The 24,423-nt window shown below is 42.0% G+C and overlaps 1 protein-coding gene and 1 pseudogene across 14 annotated transcripts in view; one reads left to right on the forward strand and one right to left on the reverse strand.

Moving 5' to 3' along the window:
* PEAK1 (pseudopodium enriched atypical kinase 1) overlaps window positions 1–24,423 on the forward strand; it is a 348,119-nt gene that overhangs the window by 244,182 nt on the left and 79,514 nt on the right. For 12 of the 14 annotated variants that reach the window (XM_074328311.1, XM_074328324.1, XM_074328322.1 and 9 more), the window contains one exon: window positions 21,126–24,353. In XM_074328311.1, coding sequence (XP_074184412.1) covers window positions 21,241–24,353 — 3,113 coding nt within the window. In that variant the 5' untranslated portion in view covers window positions 21,126–21,240. Of the gene's footprint in view, window positions 1–10,847; window positions 10,906–21,125; window positions 24,354–24,423 lie in introns of all 14 variants that reach the window. The other 2 variants (XM_074328318.1, XM_074328321.1) reach the window with 1 other exon arrangement.
* On the reverse strand, window positions 9,611–11,672 carry LOC109438575 (uncharacterized; annotated as a pseudogene).

The following is a 24,423-nucleotide window of genomic DNA, read 5'->3' on the forward strand; positions in this document are numbered from 1 at the left end:
CCTTTTTCATATGGTTTCACATTGAACTATTCATATCCTCAGTGCTGAAGAAACATGTTTTCTGTCTTTTTGCCTGGATTTGTAGGGTATTGACCAACTGTGCTCTTCACAATTTAGATTGTTTCTCAGAGTAGTCTAAAGTTGTCATAGTCTACTTAGGTTGGTATAAATCATTGCTTCTCTCCAGTTAGTCAAGGTTCTAATTTTTCTAACATGATTGGTTCTCTTTAAGTGTTTGGGGTAGGAATTGGGGTTGGTTTTGATATCTTCTCTTCTTGAGTTTTGTCTTATCTCAGAACATAGACCAAAATATTCTCTTATTTTGGGGGTCAAAAAAGGTAAAACTAAAATTTGAAAAATAATAGAAATCTTCCTAAAATTATTAAACCAAAATAATAGAAGTTTTCAAAAAAAATTTGGATCATTGCACAGAAACCTCTTGATGAAAATTCACATTATTTTTGACTTTTAATTATGTCCAAAGTAATTAAATTCTGCTGGAATAATTAATTCCACCTCTTTTTTTTTTTTTTTAGGAAAGTGCCCAGGGAAAGTAATCAAATTTAAATGGCTTTTACCATTAGGGAGGCTTTTCTAGTCTGTAACTACAAATTTTGTTGTTTCTATTACTGGTTTACCCTTCCCTAAGAATTCTTTTAATATTAAGTTTTTAAGGAATAACCATTGCCATACGTCATAAGCAAGCACAGCTGTATTGAAATTGTGTCTTTTAGGCTTATTTTTGAAGTGGAAGTATATTGTCTTTAATTTTAAAGGTATATTCAAAAATCACATTTACTACCATACTCTCTAAAGTCTCCAAAATAATTAAATTTAGACTTCTGTTAGGTTTCCCTTGAGATTGATTTTTTGATGTGCACACAAAACTCGCTGCCATTTGTCGTCCTCTGAGGCAGCGGCGGCGGCGACGCACGGGCCTCACAGCGCCCTCTCCTCCGAGGGCTGTGCCCTGTTGCTTCCTTACCTAAGCAGCCACTCAGTTTTCAGTGCCATCAACAAATCGGAAACCAGTTTTTCTCAGTAAATCTAGAGAGATTTGGGAAATTAGAGTATGTTTGGAATTGTGGTGATCGCCAAGATAATATAAAACAGAAGAATGGTGAGTACAAGGAGCTAGGAAAACAAATGGTTTCTAGGATTCTTTCTCTTTCAAGAGTGTACCCAGTAGTATTTTGAGACCTTGCAATAGATTATGCCTTTCTCTCCAGTGCAAACAGTGCTTAACGGAAAGCAGAGCATGGCAACCTGCCACCCCGGAGTTCCTTTTGCAATTTTTATTCCCTGAGCTCGCGATGCTAGGCTTTCCTTGCCTGATGGGCCACATTGGGGGGAAGGAGCTGGATCAAGAGCCTCATTGATCTGCTTATTTAACAAATGACCTTCGTGAGTTTGCAATATCTTCTCTTTAGTATAAGGGAAAACACAAGCCCGGTGTTTAGCTGGCTCTTGCTTATGAAGGTTAAATGGGTTATGGAAGAAAAGCAGGTTTCACGGGCGCCTTAGGATAAAATATCGCGTGATCCAGATGACAAGCAAGAATGATGGTGTGGCCTCTGCATCATCCTGGGACACACTTGGGAGTGTCGCACAGCAGGTCCACACCTCCTGTGGGCACGCGTTTAAGGGGGGCTCCTCCCGTCGGCCGGCGGTAGCACACTCTCCTAGTTGCCTTCACGTTCATGTGCTCCTCCCCTGACGGGGCCTGATTGATTGCTACATGCCCCCATCTGGTACTTAGCAAGACTATTCATTTTTAAATGTTGAAATGTCAGGGCACGGTGCACACCAGTTAAAATCATTTCAAGTGGATTGCGTTGGAGTAAAGTATGCGTGTAGCAGGACGTCACTGGAATTCAGCGTGCGTCTCGGGGTGCACACCGCAGCCTGAAGTCAGAACGGCAGGGGTCAAGAAACAGGAAATTCAAGAGCAGCCGTCCTTTTCCTGAAAGTATCTGCTCCTCTACTGGGCTTTCTTTCTCTCGTTTCATTTTTCCATTGCTCCTGGCAGTGGTCGTGATTGTCCCATCTTTTCTTTATTTGGGGTTCCCTTTTCTCTCACTCTCCATATTTATCTTCTCTCTTTTTTTCCTTGTTCCTCGTTTCCTCATCTCCCCCCACCCCCACCCCCCCCAACCCCATCATTCTCCAGTCACACGTTAAGACACAACAGTTGGGTTAGTAACTATGTAGTGATACCCTAACGTCTTAGCTCTCCATGTCCTGGAACTAGAATGAGTTCTAGTTGGCCAAATCTCCTAGATAACTGTAAGCTTGAGTTCGTTAAACACGAAAATGTTTTTAGAGTATTCACTTGGTGCTTATGTGCCCTACTTTTTTTTTTTTAACACAGGCTAAGATTTGGAATACTTTTTCCTCCTCCTATCTTTGTTTATTTTTCAAGTTGGCTATAATACAATGGGTATTTATTTTATAATTAAATAAACTTCTAAATGCTAAAGCCATTTGTATGAAAATCTTTCCAAAATACATTTCATACCTCTGTTGTTTTCGACTCTTACTAAATACGGTACTGAACATAATTTCCCATTTTCTTGATACTTGCTCTCATTAGTGTGTCAGTCATGGCACTAGGAAATACAGTGATGACCTTAAGGAATGTGGGGTTATTGGCCCCACACAGAAATGCTTTTTGCATTCTTAAGTCTGCTGTTGTGTATTTTTCTTTCTTCTCCTTTGCTGTCAGACAGTCACTTGTCACTTCTGTCTGAACCTCTATCGCCTTTTAAGTTATTTTGATCTGTGAACCCAGATAATAGAGAATGCATCATTCATTCATCTGTTGAAGTATACAGTACCCGAAGAGAGTAAGAAATGCCTGCTGTCTTTAAGGAGCTAAGACTAGTGAATGAGAGAGAGAGAGAGAGAGAGAGAGAGAGAGAGACATATACAAAGAGCCATATATACCATGTGATGGGAATTTTAAGTAGGAAACTGTTAATTCTAAAAGGAGGATCTGCAGCTTCACAGGGGAGTTGACTGAAGCATCACAAGTTCCATAAAATTTTGAACAATTGTTATATGGATGGACATGTACGAGAAGATTTAAAACATGGTAAGAGTATTAGATCACAAAAAAGCATTACGAGATATGATAAAAAAAAAATTGCAGTGAATGCTGCTGCTTCCGAGTGCCATCCAAAGGAAAGGCAGGGATCTTCAATATGGGAAGCGGTGTGTCAAACCTTAGTAACAGTGTGTGACAAGTTTCAACTTGTTCCGTGCAGTCAGTAGGGTGTGAGCTACGGTTGAGAGAAGGTGTGTTTTAAAGTGTGCCGTAAATCATCCTCATCATAACAACACTCTGTGTCACACTCTCTTCTGGTATATGGCAATTTCTGTCAAATAAAAGCATTACGGTGTGTCCTCTTCCACCTTATTCACTGGATCTGGCACTGTGTGACTTCTGGCTCTTCCCCAAAGTCAAGATGATTCAGGACATTGAGGTAGCCAAGGTGGAGCAACTAAAGACAGGAAAGAGAACTTCCAGAACTGCCTCAGAAAGTGGCAATATCTATGGGATAAATGTGTTCGTAGTAAGGGTGAGTATTTTGAAGGGTATTAATGGCAATATGACATTTACTGTAATAAATTTTTTTTATTTAAACATTCACCATATATTTTGATCACACCTCATATATTTTATTCTAAGGAGTTCAAATATATAGGCAACTGAGAACCACTAATGGTTTTCTGAAGAAGTAAAGTGAAAAGATCTGTATTTTAGAGGAATTAGGAGACATCAAGAAACTATCCCAGTATCTCAGACAACGAGCAATGAAATCCAGGATTCAGGTTATGACAAGGGCTGTCAAAGGGAGAGGACAGACTGGAGAGACGGAACCTGACTCCTAACTGGCCACAGCATGAGAAGAACCAGGAAGGGTCAAAGTTGACCCAGCCTGAATGCCTACCAACTTGTGATACCATAATTGTTATTATGCCGGGGAAAGGTGGGGCATGTTTTGGAGGAAAGATAATCATTTCTGTTTGGAGAGGTTCAGTAGGCAGTTGGAAGCTTACTGGAGCTTCAGAAGATGTGGCAAGAGAGGTGTTGGCTCTGGGAAGTTATTCCACCCTAAAATATATGGGAATAGAAAAGATCACAGAAGAGATGGTTAGAAAGAGTATTTTGGTGGAAAGGGAATTTAGGCACCCTTTTGAAAGAGTAATGGGGCCCACATATTCCACTGAAATAAATTAACAGTATTATCTGAGCAGGGTCGTAGTGAAAGGGATAGAGGATATACAAATAAAGGGCAGCACGAGAGAGACATTTACAATTCATCAAATTGTAAGGAGAGCATTCACGTTTATTTTTGTACAAATAATTCCAACAAAACTGCTTTTAGTTGAGCAAATTAAATTTCAGTGCAAAACAAGAGTAGTCTATAAATGGAACACTAAGTCTTTTTCCTACTTTGTCTAGTTTTCAGCTGTACCTTGAATAGGTCATCTTGCCAGATAACTATTTCCATAAAAGAGTTGTTTCTTATTATAATGAGAAATACTGTTAATTGTTTGAGGTTGTTAAAGGACTCTGACTACAACTTTATTTCTCCTGTTGTTAAATTTGTTTGATTCAAATTGGCATTTTAACCCAAATTTGCATTCACATAATCTTTTGAACTGATAGTAAATTTGGGGAAATAAAAGTATTCATGTTACTGAACAGCATGTTCATTGTGTTAAATACTTTATCTGTGTATACAACTTGATCCATGTACAGGAAAAAGGCCTGTAAGAGTACAGAGTAAGAGTTTGGGTTTGGGGTTTTGTTTGTGTGCATATCTTTAGTTTCGGATTGCTTTTATTTATGTAAGAATTAAATTGTTTTTCACTAAAAATGTTATAAGGACCATGAGGCCCAGAGAGTTTGAGTGACATATCAGACTGACACATCTAATTAGTAATGGCCTTGAATGTTGTTCATTTGTGCCCCTGAGGATTTTGTTACAGTCACCACAGACCAGGCACCCAGCACCTTTCCAGGGATGGCTGGCATTCTTCCTATCACTGTCCATTCAGAGAAGCACTGGCTCTCTGTAGTGGCCCAGTGACACAGACCCTGGCAGGGCTCTTCACTGGTGAGGAGAGTGAAGACCCAGCATGTTTTTGTGGAGGGTAATCTAGCTTTTCCTCTCTCAGACGTGGTCTTCTTATATATTCACATTCCCTCACTCCCCAGAGTCCACGCTCCTGCTCTTTTCGTGAGAACAGCCCTCTGGGAATGTGCTGGCACTTGCTCGTGTCCATCTGGAGTGTGTGAATCTCCTTGCCACAGTTCCCACCCTTCATGCTCTATCGTTGGCCCCGTCACTTCAGTTACTCAGCCCAAGTTTTATTTTCTGCCTTTATGTACAGTAAAATAAAGGGAACTGGAGAATTGTCACTTCACTTTCTTTTTTCTCTTCCCCATCCACTTTAGCATCCAGTCTCTCTTATATTTCTCTCACCAAACTATTTGTACTCAAGATTTAGAGTCAGGTTTATATAAGAAAGTAGCAATTAAAATATTTTTTAATGGGAAGAGTTTTAATCACATACGTGGTTTTACACTATGTTTGCTATTTTCATTCAGGCATTGGTTTTCTCATTATCCTCTACACTTGAAGTAGTGGAATTGTTGCGGACTTAATTGTCCACACTTTTCAGTATGCCTCTAGGAAAATCACCCTGGGGTTTCATTTAGAGATCCCAGAGTTGTACTCACTCCCTGTCCCTCTCCCCCAATGTCCCACTGTTGATAAGTGTTATCTATCAAATCAGCCCCTACCCATGAATTCCTACTGCCTCTGTGTTAGTGTGGGGCCTTACCTGGTCTAGTATGATAAAAATCGGACCATTCACATTGCCTCCAAACCTGCCTCCTCCTGTCAATGTATCCTTTCCATGTCCACCTGAATTCTTAAATCACATTACCCTATGGCTCAGCAACTCCTTCCCTGATACGCTCTGACAGCCTCTCTTGAATCTAATGCAAAACACAAATCTAAAATGGGATGTTAAAGTTTCTTTGAAAGTCAGTTGTTCAGAACTTGGAGTTCATTTTCCCTGTAGAAACCGTAAGTGGTAGATAGAGTACAAGCTAGCTGAAACTTGCAATTAAAGCCTCCGTGATAATTGAAGCCTACCAGGATAAGTTAACAGTGTTTCCACAGAAATAGGCTCCCAACTGCCCGATCAGTATGTTATGTTAAGATGTGGTATAGATCTGTGTCCTGTATTAATAAAGAGATTTAATAAAGGAGGAAAGAACTAATACCCATTAAATGCTTATTATGAATCAGCCTCTGTTTAGGCACTTTATTTCTATTTTCTTGTGATATAATTGACATATAACATTGTATAAGTGTAGGGTGTACAATGTGTTGATTTGGTTCACTTATATGTTGTAATACGATCAACCACCATAGTGGTAGCTAACACCTCTGTCACATCCCAGAATTACCATTTCTTTTTGGGGGTGGAACATTTCAGATCTAGTCTCTCACCAGTTTTGAAGTATGTAACACAGTGCAGTTGCCTGTAATCACTGTGCTGTGCCTTAGATTTCCAGCACTGATTTATCTTCTAACTGCAAGTTCGTACCCTTTGACCAACATCTCCCCAGTTCCCACACCCTTGAGCCCTGGTAACCACCACTGTAGTCTCTGTTTCTATGAGTTTGACTTTTTTAGATTCCTCATATAAGTGATATCATACAGTATTTGTCTTTCTCAGTCTGACTTATCTCACTTCTCATAATGTCCTCAAGTTCCATCCATGTTTCTGCAAATGGCAGGATTCCTTCTTTCTCATAGCAAAATAATATGAAAGTGGGAGAGAGAGAGAGAGAGAGAGAGAGAGAGAGAGAGAGAGAGAGAGAGAGAGATACCGGGGTGCCAAAAAATGTACACATTTTAAGAGATGTTATCTATGTTTTACTTTTTGAAGTTGAATATAATTACATAGCAATGTGTAGTATGACGTTCGCTCAAAAGATGGTGTTAATCAAATGCATGCTAGCGTCATTCATTGTATTACAATTTTAATACAGTTTTTTCATTTCTTAAAATGTGTATTTTTTGGCACCCTCTGTATATCTCACATATACATCTTCTTTATCCTTTCATCCTTAGGTTGTTTTCGTATCTTGGTTATTATAAATAATGCTGCAATAAGCATGGAGTGCAGATATCTTTTTGATATCCTGTTTTCATTTCTTTTAGACATATACCCAGAAGTGGGATTCCTGGATCATATGGTAGTTCTGTTTTTAATTTTTTGTGGCACCTCCATACTGTTTTCTATAGTGGCTGAACCAGTTTACATTCCCACTAACGGTACGAGGGTTCCCTTTTCTCCACATCCAACACTTATCTCTTGTCCTCTTCATGATAGCCATTCTAACAGGTGTGAAGTGGTACCTCATTGTGGTTTTGATTTGCATTTACCTGACGATTAGTGATTTTGAGCTTCTTTTCATGTATCTGTTGGCCATTTGGATGTCCTCTTTGGAAGAATGTCTGTTCAGTTCCTCTGTCCATTTTAATCAGATATTTTTGTTCTTATTGAGTTGTATCAGTTCCTTATATATTTTGGGTATTAACCCCTTATATATGGTTTGCAAATATTTTCTCCCATTCCATAGGTTGCCTTTTCATTTTGTTGTTTTGTTTGCTATGCAGAAGCTTTTTAGTTTGATGTAGTCCCACTTGTTGTTTTTGCTTTTCTTACTTGTACGTTTGGTGCCAGATCCAAAAAATCGTTGCCAAGACCAATGTCAAAGAACTTTTTCCCTGTTTTCTCCTAAGAGTTTTACAGTTTTAGATCTTAAGTTTAAGTGTTTAATTTTTGAATTGATTTTTTGTATGTCGTGTAAGGTAGAGGTCTGGTTTCATTGTTTTGCATGTATCTGTCCAGTTTTCTCAATACCATTTATTGAAGAGATTGTGCTTTCTTCATTGTATATTCTTGGGTCTTTTCTCGTAAACTAATTGACCATATAAAATGGGTTTATTTCTGGGCTATCTATTCTGTTCCATTTGTCTATGTGTCTATTTTCATGCCAATACCATGCTGTTTTAATTACTATAGCTTTGTAATATAGTTTGAGATCAGGACTTATGATACCTCCAGCTTTTTCTTTTTCAGGATGGCTTTGGCTATTTGCGGTCTTTTGTGATTCCATACAAATTTTAGGGTTGTTTTTCTATTTCTGTGGAAAGTGCCTTTGGAATTTTTAATAGGGATTGCACTGAATCAGAAAGGAAGAAGTAAAACTGTTATTATTTGCAGATGATATAGAGAAAATCCTAAAGGCTCAACCAAAAAAACTGTTGGAACTAATCAATGAATAAATTTGCAGGATATAAAATCAATAGACAAATACCAATTCTGCTTCTATACACTAACAGTGAGATATCTGAAGAAGAAATAAAGAAAATCCCATTCACAATAGTACCAAACACAATAAAATATAATACTTAGAAATAAATTTAACTAAGGAAGTGAAAGATTTATACATTGTAAACTATAAGACTGATGAAGGAAATCAGAGAAGATACAAACAAATGGAAAGATAACCCTGTGTTCATGGATTAAAGAATTAGTATTGTTAAAATGTCCATGCTACCCAAAGCCATCTTTAGATTCAATGTAATCCCTATGTATTTTATCTTAATTCATTTTCACAATAGCTCTGTGAGTTAGATGATTATTGTACTCATTTAATAGATGTTTAGCAAATTAATAATGTAAATAAGATCACAAGAGGAATCCTTACCTGACATATGAGAATATTGTTTTTAAGCACTGCTTTTCAAACTTTAGTAATTTATAGACTCCTTTTAATTGATTTTAAAAATGCAGTCTTTCAGTATACATTATTATAATTTTACTTAAATATGAACAAACATAAAATTAGGTATAAATTTCTTACGTTTATATTTCTCATTTAACTATAAACCAAAACAAATTTAAAAGTTAAGCACAAAAAAGCCTATAAAACTAATGAAATGCAAATTAACAACTTTTTTAATGCGATAGGTGATTTTTGGCTAAAACTGAATTGTTGCTCTCAAATGGGTATGGAACTGCCTGCCACCCTAAGGTTTCTTTTCTGTGATTCCTTACAATGAAAGTGGTGTGCTAGATGCCAGCTCAGATTAGCAAGACAAATGAGGATGTACATTTGTAATCATGCTGCAAATCTGGTTACGTGCTTAGGGGTAAGTGGCCATGGCAATGCCCCAGCATCTGTTTACATTAATTTATTTTAGGTGTAAACTTAGCTTTGAGTTCAGCGTTGAAGCTCTTTTGGAGAACTCATAAACCCTTGAAAATACATCCTGGATCCCAGTTTAAAAAATACTCTTTTAATGTGTTTTTAAGCCATTATTTATTTATAATTATGACAAAAATAATTCTTACCTTTTTTTTTTTTTTTTTCTGGAGGGACTGGTTCTTTATTTTAAAAAGACATATGTCAATTCTCAGTATCAAAACAGTTGCACTGTTGGTTTTTCTTTCTCCCATCGGCCCCCAAAGAGACCACACCAAAGGAGATTACATTTTAAGTCAGTAAGCTGCAGAATGCGCACCTAACAGACTTTACCAAAACCTCACCAAAAAGGGGTGCTGGGTACGGAAATAAACTTTTAAAGATCATCGCACGGCCAGACCACAAACTAAATGCAGAGCTCGCACAGCCAGATGGGGTAGCCAGTGTGCTCCAACCCCAAAGAAGCAAAGTTTCAAAATAATATAAAATTTAAAAACAGTTTTGTACATAAGCTTATTCAAGATTTCTCCAGCACTATCTGATACAAAGCACAAATGAGATGGCACTGTTAGACACAGCAGCTTCAGACCCAGAAAAGGGTAATGAGATGAGTTTCATATGGCTAAATCAGTGGCAGAAAAACATAATTTTTGTTTTCTTTCTTTCAAGGAGGCAGTAAAGTAACTGGTCACCCTCAATATAAAGGGCTCATGATCCATTCTGTGATCTGTTGGGAAGGGAAGGTAGAAATGGACAAGGATTTGGTCCCAGACAGAGATCACACTGTTTTGTTTGGTCACTTCTGATGAAAAAGAAAAAAAGAAAAAAAGAAAAAAAAGGCCCCAAAACACCTTAAAGCTGAAAACCTGAACATCACTTTTGTTTTGCTAACTCCTGGAATCACCCTTCTGGTTTGGCTGGTACTCTGTACAAAGCAATGAGGTACCCCATTGTAGAGTTTTCTCTGGGTTCTATTTGGTTCCCTACAAGGCAGGCCCATACCTCTTTCCCTCTCTACGGAGAAGACAATATGCATTACGCTGAAAAATTACCTTCTAAAAGTGAGACCGATGCTTCAGAACTGTGGAATTATTTGGAATGTTTTACAAATGGTGGCTACGTCAACAACAAAAAAGGTATTATGAAACGCGTATATCACAACATGCTTTTAAAGACACTTTGCATTGTGGTCCCATTCCCTTCAATGTTGTTCCCAAAGGTACTCGGCCTCTAGCCCAACCAGACTCTCTGGGGAGAGGCAGAGACAGTTTGGCGAAAAAGACACAGGGGTAGGTGTGGGAGGCAGCGACAGGACAAAGCAGCCTTCCAGTTAAAGATCAGCCCTCAGTTTAAAGGTCAGCTTCGGGCAGGCTGGCCTCAGGTGGAGTCGGGGTCACAGGGAGGAGCAGCGGCAGGGCAGGACGGGGGCGCTCTACGTCTCATTCAGGTCAAGCAGAGTCTGGTCCAGCCTCCGTTGTGTACAGAGGTGTTCCTCTTTGGTGCATTTCAGTTTATCTCCCAAATCACCAATTGTCTTTTCCAGCTTGGCTACCGCCCTCTCAGCAAACTCTGCCCGGGTCTCTGCCTCCTTGAGTTTATCGGTAAGAATCTTCATCTCTTCCTCGTATTTGTCTTCTTTTTGAGAGGACTTTTCCTCAGCAGCACTCAGACACTTCAGGTTCTGGTCCATCAGTCTCATCTGCTCATCCAGCTCTCGGACTCTGCCAGTTCAGCACGTTCCTCTGTGCGTCCCAAGTCTCCCTCAATAATCGCCAGCTTACGAGCCACCCCCTTGTGCTTCCGATCTGCCTCTTGTGCAATGTGCTTAGCTCCTTTGAGTTGGATTTCCTGGAGCTCCATCTTTTCTTCATCTTTTAAGGCTCGGTTTTCAATAACCTTCACACCTCTCGCTCTCATCAGCAGCCTTCTCAGCTTCCTCCAGCTGTTGCAGGGCGGTGGCCAGGCGCTCCTGGGCGCGATCCAGCTCCACTTCAACCAGCTGCATCCGATGGTTCAAGGACGCCACCTCCGCCTCAGCCTGCTCCCGAGCCCGCCTTTCTCCCTCCACTTCCCGCTGGAGGCGCTCGGCCCTCTCCTCTGCACCGTCCGCCTGCTGCTGCAGAACCTGGGTCTTGCGCTTGACCGCCTCGATGGCGGTGATCCCGGCCATGGTGCCCACCCAGCTCCTGCTCGCGCTCAGCTTCCTGCCTCCTCCGCTCGGCGCTGCAGCCCCGTCTCCAATTCTTATCTATTTTTTGGAACAGGTCTTCCAAGTACCTCTACCAGGAAAGACTGTTATACTAATTTATAGTGTCTCTTTGAAAGCAAAGCAATAAATTTTTATTTTTTAAAGTATTATATAATTCAGACTTTCATTAATTTAGACGTACTTTTTTCCTTTGAAAGTCTACATATAAATATTTGACAGATTGTATTAGCTACTCTTTTCTGTAATGAGGGAAGGCAAAATTGAGTGCGATTGGAAAAATAATACCTCCTCCCAAATGTACAAGTTGAGGAAGACAATAAGGCCTCCAGCAATGGGAAGGGTAGTGACAAATGACATTATTGCTTCCTCTGATTATGTTGCTATAAACACTAAGTGTGACTTCTCTCAGAATAATCAGCTGCTTTCTAATTTCTCTTTCCTTTCTAACTTCTTTTTACCCTTCTTTGTCTTCTTTTGCTTACCTTTGAATCTCGCAGTGCCCTCCTTTCCCCTTATTCCCTTCTTTTAAACCAGAGAGCAGGTGTCTTTTCACATCTTCATTAGCCTACAGTCTTGGCTTTCTTCTCTGGACAGCTCAGTGGTCGAGGGCAGTGAAAGGAAGAACACAGCAAGGCCACTCCTACCAGTGTCTCCCCATCCTCTCAACTGGCCACTTCAGAGATCCCTCCAAATAAGGGGGCTCCTGATTCGGGCTGGGCTGCATGAAACATCATGCTGAATGTACCTCGGAATCGTCGCTCGCTTGTTCAGTGCTCTGGAGCACAGAACGCACAGCTGTGGGCAGCCAGGCATCTGCCTGTTGGTTTACTCCTGGCTTGTCTGCAGTGCGCCTGCAGACTCTGCCCCACTCAGAGGCCAGCTGCAGAAGCTTGCGTGTGCTCATCCCTGACGCTTCTTTGTTGGGTAGAATCCCACTCTGGTGGGCAGTGCTGCTCCTCCTGAGTGGGTTAACTTTCAGGTGTGACTCTGCTGATTCCGGGCGCAGCCTCCAGACGGCACATGTAGCTGAGCCCCCAGTCATGCAACCTGCACTCACTCTTGCAGCCTGGCTCTGCCCTTCACTGGCTGTGGGACACTGGACAAGTGTCAAGCTTCTTGATCAGTAACGAGGGGCCAATGGCAGTATGTGCATCACAGGGTTTTTGTGAGAACTGAGTTTTAATGGATAAAGTACTTCAAATAGTGCCTGGGACTTAGTAGGAAATGCTAGCTAGAATTATTATTCAGCAGGCATTTATTTAGTATCTCATATATCCCAAGCAATCCAAAAGATGTAGGGATGAAAAAGACAGCCCTTCCTTCTAGGGACTTAGATAATTACCACACAACATGGTATGATAATAAAGGTATTTAGGGAGTTTCATCACTGAGATACAGTTTGAACTGGTTCTCAAAGGATAAACAGGGTTTTGCCAAATGGAACAGGTTAGAGGAAATACTTTCCAGGCAGAGGGGACAGTTTGTGAGCAGAATAAAACTGAAGGACTATGCAGTCCTTGGCTGTGATTAGATGACATTTTAACCTCCTCTATGATGTGCACCTTCTTAAGTAGGGATCTCAGGTGGGCTCAGTGAACATTTGGAACTTACAATCTCGTAACTAGTTATTACCGAGTTTATAGTAATTATCACTTAACTGGTCCATCATAAAGTTTGAATTTAAAACATGGGTTAGGATCAAAGCAGTGCTGCTTCACAGCGTGTGTGGGCTGTCATATGTCCTGAGGTGAAGTCCAGGGGACAGGAGCAATGCATTGTTAGAAATCCCCTGTGGTTAGAACAATCGGAAGTGGATGGGTGTCCCCCTTTTCACAGAGCTTCCTTTAACTTTTCAAAATTAAGCAAGTTTTGCTTTGGTTTCTTCTCTACCCAGGCGAATCTTATTTGTTCAGCTCTTGCCTGTTCTTGTGATAGCAAAGAACTGTGATTTTGTGTGTGTGCGAGAGCTGTGTTAAGGTTCCTTTTGCCCATGGAGTCTCCATTTATGCACCCCGTTAGAGCTGCTTTATCTCCTGCAAACCTCTTCCTGAAGCTACTTCCTCTCCCACCTCTTATTCAGAGACTGAAGTTTCTGGCAGCCGATTGAGGTATCGGGTCAGCATTTTTCACTGTGGAAGAAGGAAAGGTTGGGAACAGTGACAGGAGAGTACTTGTCACATTTTCCTTTCCTTTTCCTATAAGTGACCCACATGTTCCATTACAAAAGCCGAATGAGAACAGTGGCTTGTAAATGTCACCCTAGACTCCTGGACGTGGACTGTGCTGATGACGTACAGGCAACAGCCCCTCAGTGGCAGTGTTCTTAGAAGCCCAGGGACAGCAGTGAGGGTTCCTGACTGCCTCTGGCAGTGTGACAGATTTTGTGACAGAAAGCTGGGAGTCACAGGGTTGGGGAAGGAGCCTAGAAGTCCCTTCCCCATCCTCCTTGGCTGCCTCTAGGAAATGCTGGGTGTGGTTTCTTACACACACCTCCTCACACCTTCCATTGACTTGGAACTACATTCAGCTTAAGGAGCTCCTGCTCTGTCTTGCCAGCCTGTTTATTCCAAGATTGAATTCCAGTGTGCATTTAATTGTTTTGTATCAAATCTGCTTTAAACTATTGGACTAGAAGCAAATTAATTGTTGTCACTGTCTGTACAGCAGTCGAGAGTAAAACAGTAATAGGTTCTTAAAAAGCTGTCATGACTTGAGGTGAGTAGCTTCACCTACAGGCTGAAGGGCTTTGGTCTTGACAACTGTCAAATTTGAAGTCAGGTTTTAGGTCATGGAGTCCTGCCTAGCTTCCAGGGGCAGCTTCAGCCATTAAACTCTTCCACTGACCATTTCATCTGAGGGTTTGCTTGTGATTATAAGGGATGTGGAGGCAAATGAGCTTTTCTTATCAAATATTGCATTTGGGTGCTCTGAATCAGACCTGGTTTTGTTTTCCCAATTGACAGTCCTTTATTATTCAACTTAGATAAGTCCTTATCAGACCTGTGTTGGCAAGTAAATAGAACGCACCCGGGGTATACTGTTATATTTCTTCTGCTTAAGTGCCTTGGGAGACATCTTTCCTTTCTCAAGCATAACTGTGGGGAATCCAAGCTTCCCATTTGGGGGTCAGTGTTGAGTAGGCAAACTAGTGAGGCGCGATGACACAGAAGCTATGGGAGGTTTTCTGAGGCGCGCAGCCTAAGGATTGCTCATTAGGCAGAGCTGCGTCTGGTACAGCTTCTCACTGTAAAAGCTGTTACAGTGAAAATCGTTTTGACCCTGCCTTTTTAACTGCACGCCTTTGTCCCCACACATAGTCAACGTTGAGGAATGCAGCCGCGGAGTTCCAGCTTACTGGCTTAGACAGCAGCTCCATCTGGTGCTGGCTAACGGTGTTTGCTGGTTCGTTGCTTGGTTTTATAGCAGCATGAATATAGATGCACACAGAACTTGTAAGAGAAAGTCAGATCCAAGGTCTCGGCGTTAGAGGTGATTTCTGCAGCGCACAGCGCTGACCCACCCCAGGTGAGCTGCATATGTTGGTGCTATGGACACCGCTGTAGCTGCTAAGCGACTCTGCAGCCGTCTCGACACAATTAACTTCCTTGCACTCAAAGTGGGGAATTACTTTTGCTATCCATCTACCTGTCTTGGAAAATACACTGCGTGACTTATAAAGAGAAAATGTAATCCCTCTCACCAACAGGGGAGTTTGCTTGGCTAACGAGCTGCCAGGCCAGGCACTTTATTCTTTTGTGTTCAGAACCAGGTAGTACTGCTGAGTACACAGGGAATGTCTTCTTAAAAAATTCTTGGTGACTGACAGGAACTGCCCCAAATGTTAATAGAAGTTACTTCTGAATAATAGGATTACACGTGATTTCTATTTTCTTTATGCTTTTCTTATTTTTCATAGTGAGCATATATAACAAAAATCTTATATAACAAAAGAAAAAAATTAAAAACAAGACATATGGTAGATAGCTATAGCCTTGAGTCTCAGTTCTGGGGCTTTTTCATTTACTGTGGCCTTTCTTTCTGGGCCTCAGGTTTCCCTCGTCCTTAAAACAGAAGGAATGACCTAGGGGCCTGCTCAGTGTTAACATTCTAAGTTTGGTGGTTATCTACCCCTCTTTTCAACAGGATCTAGTTTCTGCCATCTTAAAATAAGGAAATCCTTTCTAGGCACCTCTCGCCAACACTCCCAGCTCTTTCTTTCTTGTTTTTCACCTGAACTTCTCCTGAAAGTTATCTACAATTACTGCCTCTTACGTCCTCACTCTTCAACTCACCACAGGCTGCTGTCCATCCCCATCGCTGCACCAGAAGAGTCCACACTGGGGTCACCAGGGAGCTCCCATCACCAGGTGCATTGCCACGTGGAAGTCCTCATCCCCCACACCTCTAAGCAGCATGGGAATAACTGTCTTCTCCCCCTTAATGAAATCTCATCTGGCTTCTGTGTCATCACACTGGCTGTTATCCTTGAGTCTTCTTTGGAGGTTCTCTTCTCCCTGACTCACCCACCAAGGCCACCTCCTCAGCTTACTCTCTAGTTTCTTTTTGGCCTAGATATTTATATGCTAATAATTCTGAAGCAGGTAAGAACATTCTTGCAGAATTCCTTTCTGGCTCTAGACTTCTCAATTCAGTTGCTTGCCCTGTTTACTTGCAGGCTGACAAAATATGGACTCATAATCTTCCCCCCCAAAATTGCACCGCCTCCAATGTTGTCTGTCTCATTCGAGCACATAAACCTAAAACCTCAACATCTCTTACTGTCTCCAAAGTCCAGTCTTCCTCTTCCTTCCAGGATGCCACATCCTAACCCAGACCCTTGTCATGTCTTATGTTGCCCACAGCAGCCCTTTAAACGATACCCTGGCCTCCTGGCCTGTTCTTCCCATTTCATTTTCCATATGGCAGCCAGAGCTGTCTTTTATTGTGTAAGCCAGATTTATTGAGGTTTGATTTGTATATAATAAAAATCGCCTTTTTAAGAGTACAGTTCTGTGAATTTTTTCTAAAACAATCAAGCAGTCTTTCTGTTCTTTTTTTTTCTTTTTTTTAAGATTTTATTGGGGAAGGGGAACAGGACTTTATTGGGGAACAGTGTGTACTTCCAGGCCTTTTTTCCAAGTCAAGTTGTTGTCCTTTCAGTCTTAGTTGTGGAGGTCGCAGCTCAGCTCCGGGTCCAGTTGCCGTTGCTAGTTGCTGGGGGTTGCTACCCACCATCCCTTGCGGGACTCAAGGAGTTGAACCGGCAACCTTGTGGTTGAGAGCCCACTGGCCCATGTGGGAATCGAACTGTCAGTCTTTGGAGATAGGAGCACGGAGCTCCAACTGCCTGAGCCACTGGGCCGGCCCCAGTTCTGTGAATTTTGACAAATGCATGCAGTCATATAATCACCAGCACGCAGCATGTGGATTGTTTCTGGTTTTTGCCCATAAACCTTCATGTACAGGCTTTAGTGTAAACATAAGTTTTCGTTTGTCCTGGGTAAAATACCTACAAGTGAGATTGCTGAGTTCCACGGAAAGTTTATGTTTACCTTCACATGAAACTGTCAGACTGTTTCAGAGTCTCTGAACCATTTGCATTCCCACCAGCACATAGGAGAATTTCAGTTGGTCCACATCCTCCCTAGCACCAGTTTTTGTTTCTGCTTTAATTTTATTTTCAGCATTCTCATAGCTATATAATGGTAGCTCATTGTAGTTACAATTTACATTCCTGTATGATCAGTGATGTTGAGCATTTTTTACATGTTTACATGCAATCCATATACCTTTGGTGAAGTATATGTTCTAGTCTTTTGCATATTTTTAGATCAGATTTATTTTCTTTTTGTTGAATTGTTCTTTACATATTCTGGATACAAAGTCCTTTGCCAGATATGTACTTTGCAAAAAAATTTTTCCTTATCTGTGGCTTGTCTTCTCATTCTTTTATCAGCATCTTTGTCAGAGCAAACATTTTTCATTTTGATGAAGTTCAAAGAATCTCTTTTTTTTTCTTTTATGGATAATGCTGTTGGTGTTGTATGTATCTAAGAACTCTGCCTGACCCAAGGTTGCAAAGATGTTCTTCTCTGTTTTCTTCTAAAAGTTTTATAGCATTACATTTCATACTGAGATCTGTGGTCTGTTTTGAGTTGTTTTTCTGTGCATGGTGTGAAGTAGAGATCAGGGTTCATTCTGCTGCTTATGGATAGCCAGTTATAGTGCGTTGCTGAAAAGAATCTCTCTTTCACCTTCGTCAAAGATCAGTTGCCTATATTTGCCTGAGTCTGTTCTTGGGCTCCATTCTGTGCTTGTTCTGATCTATGTTGGGGGTGACAAGCTTTTTCTGTAAAGGACCAGATAGTAAGCACTTTAGATTTTGTCAGGCAAATTCCACAGCATCGTGTAGGTTCTTCATAACAAGACAGAAAACGTTTCCATGAATTTTTGGACAAAATTTAAAATACAATAATTGAGTAGAATTTTTAAGAAGAATGGAGTTCTTTTTGGGAAAGAGATAACATTTTGCTTAATTAGGGTTCAAAGTGAGTGTTTCTTCTCATCAAAATTGATCCCAAATGTTTGTCTATTAAGGCATATCTATAATGAAATTTTACGTATTTTTATCTTTGAAAAGTACCTTTTCACCCAGGTGATGCATGTAGCAATGGAAACACTGCAATTCACAGAGTGATGGAAAGCATTACAAAGTAATCAGAGTGCCACATACAGTCTGTCATAACTACTCAACTCTCCAGTGTAGCACAGAAGCCACCAGGGACAATGTGTGAATAAATTAGCCTGGCTATGTTCCAATACAGCTTTACTTATGGGCACTGAAATTTGAATTTCATATAATTTTCCCTTGTCACAAAATATTATTCTTTTGATTTTTTTTCAATCATATAAAAATATTAAAAGCATCCTTGGCTTAGGGACATACAAAACGGGCAGCAGGCTAGATGTGGCCCTAGAGCTGTCGCTTGCTTTCCCTACTCCCCACCTGCCCCTACCCCTTGCCATTACCAGGCTGTCAGGACTATGGGAGCTTATACTAAGTAGTAAATCAGATCATGTGGGTCCTCCAACTTTGTGCTTTTTCAAAATTATTTTGGCTCTTCTAGTTCCTTTGCCTTTCCATATAAATTTTAGAATCACCTTGCTGATTTCTACAAAAAATTCTCCTCAGATTGTGGTTGGATTATATTAAATCTACAGAACACTTTGGGTAGAATTGACATGTTACCAGTAACAGTGTTGAGAGAACTCAGAGTATCTCTTCATTTATTTATGTCTTTGATATCTTTTATGAGTGTTTTGTCGTTTTCTGCATATAGATTTTAGAACTTGCACACATTCTGTTAAATTTATACCTAAGTATTTCATGTTTTTGGTTAGAACCACCTTTTTTAAAATGCAAAATAGATCGTGTTTCCCCTGTTCAAAACCCTTCAGTGGCTTCACACTGCTCTCAGGATCAACCTTAATCTTTAAAACCCTAAAAGGCCCTGCAAGATCTGGCTCCTGCTTTCCTTTTCAGCCTAATTTTATGCCATTTTTCCCCTTAACCAAAATGTTCTAGTCTCAGACTAGCAGGAAATGGTTTTATCAACTGAGGGATATAGCTTTTAGAATATTTGAAAGACTAAATAAATGTTTTCAAACTAACACTTGAGAAATACATGTTTAACCTTATTGAGAAGAGTGGTTCAGTGATCTCCAGCGGGTCGATGAACTCGGACTTCAGCTGGGTTGCTGGGCTCTGTGTGGACTTCTTTGATCTTTGAGTTAGTACTTCTCCCACTGAGGCAGAGTGCTTTATGCGTAGTGTTTACAAGGGACTTAGCTGTGTATATATCCTCTGAAGAAAGTATTTTTTTCCTCCTTGTAAATGTGCTGAAACTTAGCAAAAAGGCTGGTTTTCGGACCAAAACATGGATCCTGTCACTTTCATTGTACATGAATGAAGTTAAACTTTCCAGCGATTGAAATAGTTCTTACATGTACATACCTACTGACAACTTTATTAAAATACCCAAAGTATAAATGCAAGACTGTAGTGACGTTCTGTGGGAAGGTCTGCAGGTATGTCCTTAAGACAAAAGAGAGAGCCACAAGATGCATTTTAAAAATAAGCCTTAAAACCAGCACATTTAATCAACCGTTGTTTATTTACCTTCTTATGCTAGACATATAGAGAAGGCTAAGATATCATCTTTAAGCCTTAGCCTAAAGAAGCTCAAAAAACTTCTTTAAGTGAGGAAACAGACAATTAAAAATGAAAGTGCTTGTTCATGGAGATATGTCTAAATCGCTTTGATAGTACCATGGAGAAATGAGCAGCCAGTGTGATTTTGAGTATAAGACATAAGGCTAGAAGGGAGGCAAGGACCATCTCATGAAAACCTAACGGGCTTGTCGTCCATCCCGTAACTCAGAGGTTCCAATACCTCACTGCAAGAGAATTACCTGGAGAACTTGTTTTAATAAATCAGATTCGCAGACTCATCCGTCAGAGATTGACAAGGTATGTCTAGGGTGATTTCCCAGGTGGTTGTTATTTAACTTGCAACCTCTAGTCTGCACACTGACATTTGGTAGCCAGTGTGCCAGGTAAGATTGATCCACAGAATAGTTAAGGTAGGTAAGAAGATGATCATATTAGTATTTTAGAAAGTTAAATCTGACAGTAGTATGAAACAGTGGAATCACTTGAGAATTCATTAAAATGCAGCATCTGACCCAGTAGGTCTGGAGTAGGACCTAAGCTACTGCTTTTCTAACAAGCTGCCAGGTGAGGCTGATAGGAGTTGACTAAGGACTACACTTAGAATAACAAGGGTGGAGGCTAGATCGGAATGGAGTGAGACTACAGTCATGACGACCAGGTAACAGCCTATGCAGGAATCTAAGCAAAAAGATGATGAGTATTTGAATTACTCTCAGTATCTGGTAATGGCAAGAATGAGTTCTAGTGAAACATACTATAGACAAAATTGGCAAGACTAATTTAGGGAGCTAGTAGGATGTGGAGTTAGAAACGAGAGGTCTGAAGTATGGTCTGAAGGTTGAAGTTAGCTGCCTAGGCGGATGGTAGTGACAGTTAACTGAACTAGGATAAAAGACAGAAGAAGAAGGTGGCGTGGGGGTAGAGAAGGGATGGTTAGAGTAGGCTAGTCTCTTAGAGTTGAGAAAAAGGGTAGCCAGAAGGTTAGTTCTGAATGCACTGAGTTTGAAGAGTCAATGAGATATCCAAAATGTGAAGGGCGGGTAGAGGAAGAAGAACACACAATGGATAAGAAGTCAGACGGGCTGGTGGACCACAGAAGAGCACTTTCAAACCATTTCCAGGAAGGGAAGGCCACAGTATTATTGCCACAGAGACATCAAATAAAATATTAGATATGGTTCAACGAGAGTGCCTACAATTATGATTAAAAAACAAACTTTCCAAAATGCTGATTGGCTAAAGGGGGTTCAAAAAGCACCCAAATTAGTTTTTCTCTCACTCTTTTAATTTAAGGGATGGAGCCAGTTTTTCCTAAGCCATTCGTCATGAAAGCCTTCATCGTGCCTTTTCCATTCATATTTTCTTTTTTCCCCCCACAGATTGATCATATTTAACAAGAGCTGCTATGATACATAGGGGAGGTGAAAACTAACCGATGAAAGTTTTGCCATGCACTGAAAGGAAAGCATTGTCTGTGAAGTTCTATTTTTAAAAATGTCTGCTTGTAACACCTTTACTGAACATGTTTGGAAACCTGGTGAATGCAAGAACTGCTTTAAACCTAAACGCTTACACCAGCTGACCCCAGACCCTGAGAAGCCACCCACCTCCCACGGCAATGTGAAAACTAACGCCAATCACAGTAACAACCATCGCATCAGAAACACCGGAAATTTCCGGCCTCCTGTGGCTAAAAAACCCACTATAGCTGTGAAGCCCACTATGATGGTGGCAGACGGGCAAAGTGTGTGTGGTGAGCTTAGTATCCAAGAACACTGTGAGGATAAACCTGTCATTACAGGGAGGAGCCAAAGCAGGACAGCTTTGACTCAGAAACCACTTACTAATAATAATTATAATGCAGATGGTATTGAAGGACTTAGCCATGTTCCTAAACCTTACGGCAATACTGATAGTGCAAAGAAGGTATCAAGTAACAACAATGGACTTACTGAAGTGTTGAAGGAGATAGCAGGCTTGGATACTACCCCTCAGATCAGAGGAAATGAAACCAACTCCCGAGAAACGTTCTTAGGAAGAATAAATAATTGCTATAAACGATCCCTGGAAAGAAAGCTTCCACCAAGTTGCATGATGGGTGGGATAAAGGATACTCAGGGCAGGCACGTCATTCTGAGTGGGAGCGCAAAGGTGATCAGTAACGAAGGGGGCCGCTTCTGTTACCCGGAGTTTTCCAGTGGAGAGGAGAGTGAGGACGACGCGCTTCTCGGTGACATGGAGGAGGAGCGTGAGAGCTGGGATGAGAGTGACGAGGAGCTGCTGGCCATGGAGATTCGCATGAGAGGGCAGCCGCGCTTCGCTAACTTCAGGGCGAACACCTTGTCCCCTGTTCGATTCTGTGTGGACAAAAAATGGAACACTGTCCCTCTGCGAAATAAGTCTCTGCAGAGAATCTGTGCTGTGGATTATGATGACAGTTACGATGAAATCCTGAATGGTTACGACGAGACTTCTCTGGTGTCCTACGGGCCAGGAAGCGTTCAGAGCATGGTGTCGGTGGGCTCCACCTCACCAGACTCTTCTTTAACAGAAGAATTGCGTTCTGAGACAGCCAGTAGTTTATCCCAGAGGGTCTGTAATAGGGGACTAGCTCCTGGGAACCCCGGAGATTCCAAGGACGTGAAGGAAAGCCTGTGTGGTGATGATCAGAAGGACTCATCCTCACAGGCATCCAGAAGCTCCGCGAAAGTTCCGGAGACACACAAAGCAGTCCTTGCTCTCCGGCTGGAAGAGAAGGATGGCAAAATTGCTGTACAAACTGAGAAGCAAGAGAGTAAAGCCTCTACAGATATCACCGGGCATGCAGTAACCATAAACCTCGTTCCTGCAGAAGAGCAAGCGAAGCCCTACCGCGTTGTGAATCTGGAGCAGCCGCTGTGCAAGCCATACACTGTCGTGGACGTGTCGGCAGCCATGGCCAGCGAGCACCTGGAGGGCCCTGTCCACAGCCCCAAGACCAAAACCTCATCTTCTACTCCAGACTCTCCAGTGCTGTCACCTCCATTGACAGCAGGACAAATAAGTGCCCATTTCCAAAAGTCCAGTGCAATCCGGTACCAGGAGGTATGGACTTCCAGTACCAGTCCACGCCAAAAGATACCTAAGGTGGAATTAATTAGTGGTGGAACTGGGCCAAATGTCCCCCCAAGGAAAAGCTGTCACAAATCAGCCCCCACGTCACCCATAGCTACAAACATTTCCTCCAAAACCATCCCTGTGAAGTCACCTAATTTGTCTGAAATAAAATTTAATAGTTATAACAATGCTGGTATGCCGCCTTTTCCCATCATCATCCATGACGAGCCAACGTATGCTCGGAGTTCCAAAAATGCTATCAAAGTTCCCATTGTAATCAATCCAAATGCATATGACAATCTAGCCATTTATAAAAGTTTTCTCGGCACAAGTGGAGAACTTTCAGTAAAGGAAAAAACCACGAGTATAATAAGCCATACTTATGAAGAAATAGAAACTGCAAGCAAAGTATCTGATGACACCGCCAGCAAGGCCACCGAATGTCCCCAAGCTAAGGGGTCTGCAAACAGCACAGATCGGAAGAGGGGCTCAGTGGCCCAGAAGGTCCAGGAGTTTAACAGCTGTCTTAACAGAGGTCAGACTTCACCACAGAGAAGCTATAGTTCCGGCCGCAGCTCCCCAAACAAGGTCCAGAGAACCACTCAAGAGCCTGCTGCCAAAACAGAAGGTGCCCAGGAGACTCCGATGCCGGGCAGCGGCAGCCGGGAGAAGGCGAGCACCGTGCTTTCCCAGATTGTGGCTTCGATCCCGCCCCCACAGTCTCCACCAGAAGTGCCCGCGTGTGGCCCGAAGGCGTGCAGTGTGGAAGAGCTTTACGCGGTTCCTCCAGATGCCGGTGCTGCCAGGAGCACACCAGTCCGGCCCAAATCTCTCTTTACATCGCAGCCCAGTGGTGAGGCAGAAGCTCCACAGAGCGCAGAAAACCTCACCACCAAAGTGCAGAAAGATCCGCTGGCAAAGCCAGTCACCAGCCCTCTCTCCAAACTAGTGACCGACCCACACACTGAGCCCCCACCTCCCTTCCCCCCACCGCGCTCTACTTCCTCCCCTTACCATGCAAGTAACCTTTTGCAGAAGCATTTCACCAACTGGACCAAGCCCACCAGCCCTCCCAGGTCCACAGAAGCTGAATCAGTTTTGCACTCGGAAGGCAGCAGGCGGGCAGCGGATGCAAAACCTAAACGCTGGATATCATTTAAAAGCTTCTTCCGCCGTCGGAAAACAGACGAGGAGGACGACAAAGAGAAAGACCGAGACAGAGGGAAACTGGTGGGCCTCGATGGCACGGTCATCCACGTGCTGCCTCCTCCCCCGGTCCAGCGCCATCACTGGTTCACGGAGGCTAAAGGGGAACCCAGTGAGAAGCCTGCCATTATCTTCATGTACAGGTGTGACCCTGCCCAGGGCCAGCTGGGGGTGGAGAGCTCGGCCAGGGCTGACCAGCCCACCGGCGTGGGGAAGGCTGCCACAGAGAACGGGGCACCGCAGGGCTCTGAGAAGAAGACAAGGACCCATTCTTCTCCCTCCCAGATCCCTAAAGACATGCTCAGGTATGTAAAGTAGGCTGGCAGAAGTGGGAAGACTTAACACATTTTCAGGTGCTAAGTTTTTTATATCTTC

The sequence above is a fragment of the Rhinolophus sinicus genome, linkage group LG03, assembly GCF_036562045.2.
Source record: "Rhinolophus sinicus isolate RSC01 linkage group LG03, ASM3656204v1, whole genome shotgun sequence".
Classification (NCBI taxonomy): domain Eukaryota; kingdom Metazoa; phylum Chordata; class Mammalia; order Chiroptera; family Rhinolophidae; genus Rhinolophus; species Rhinolophus sinicus.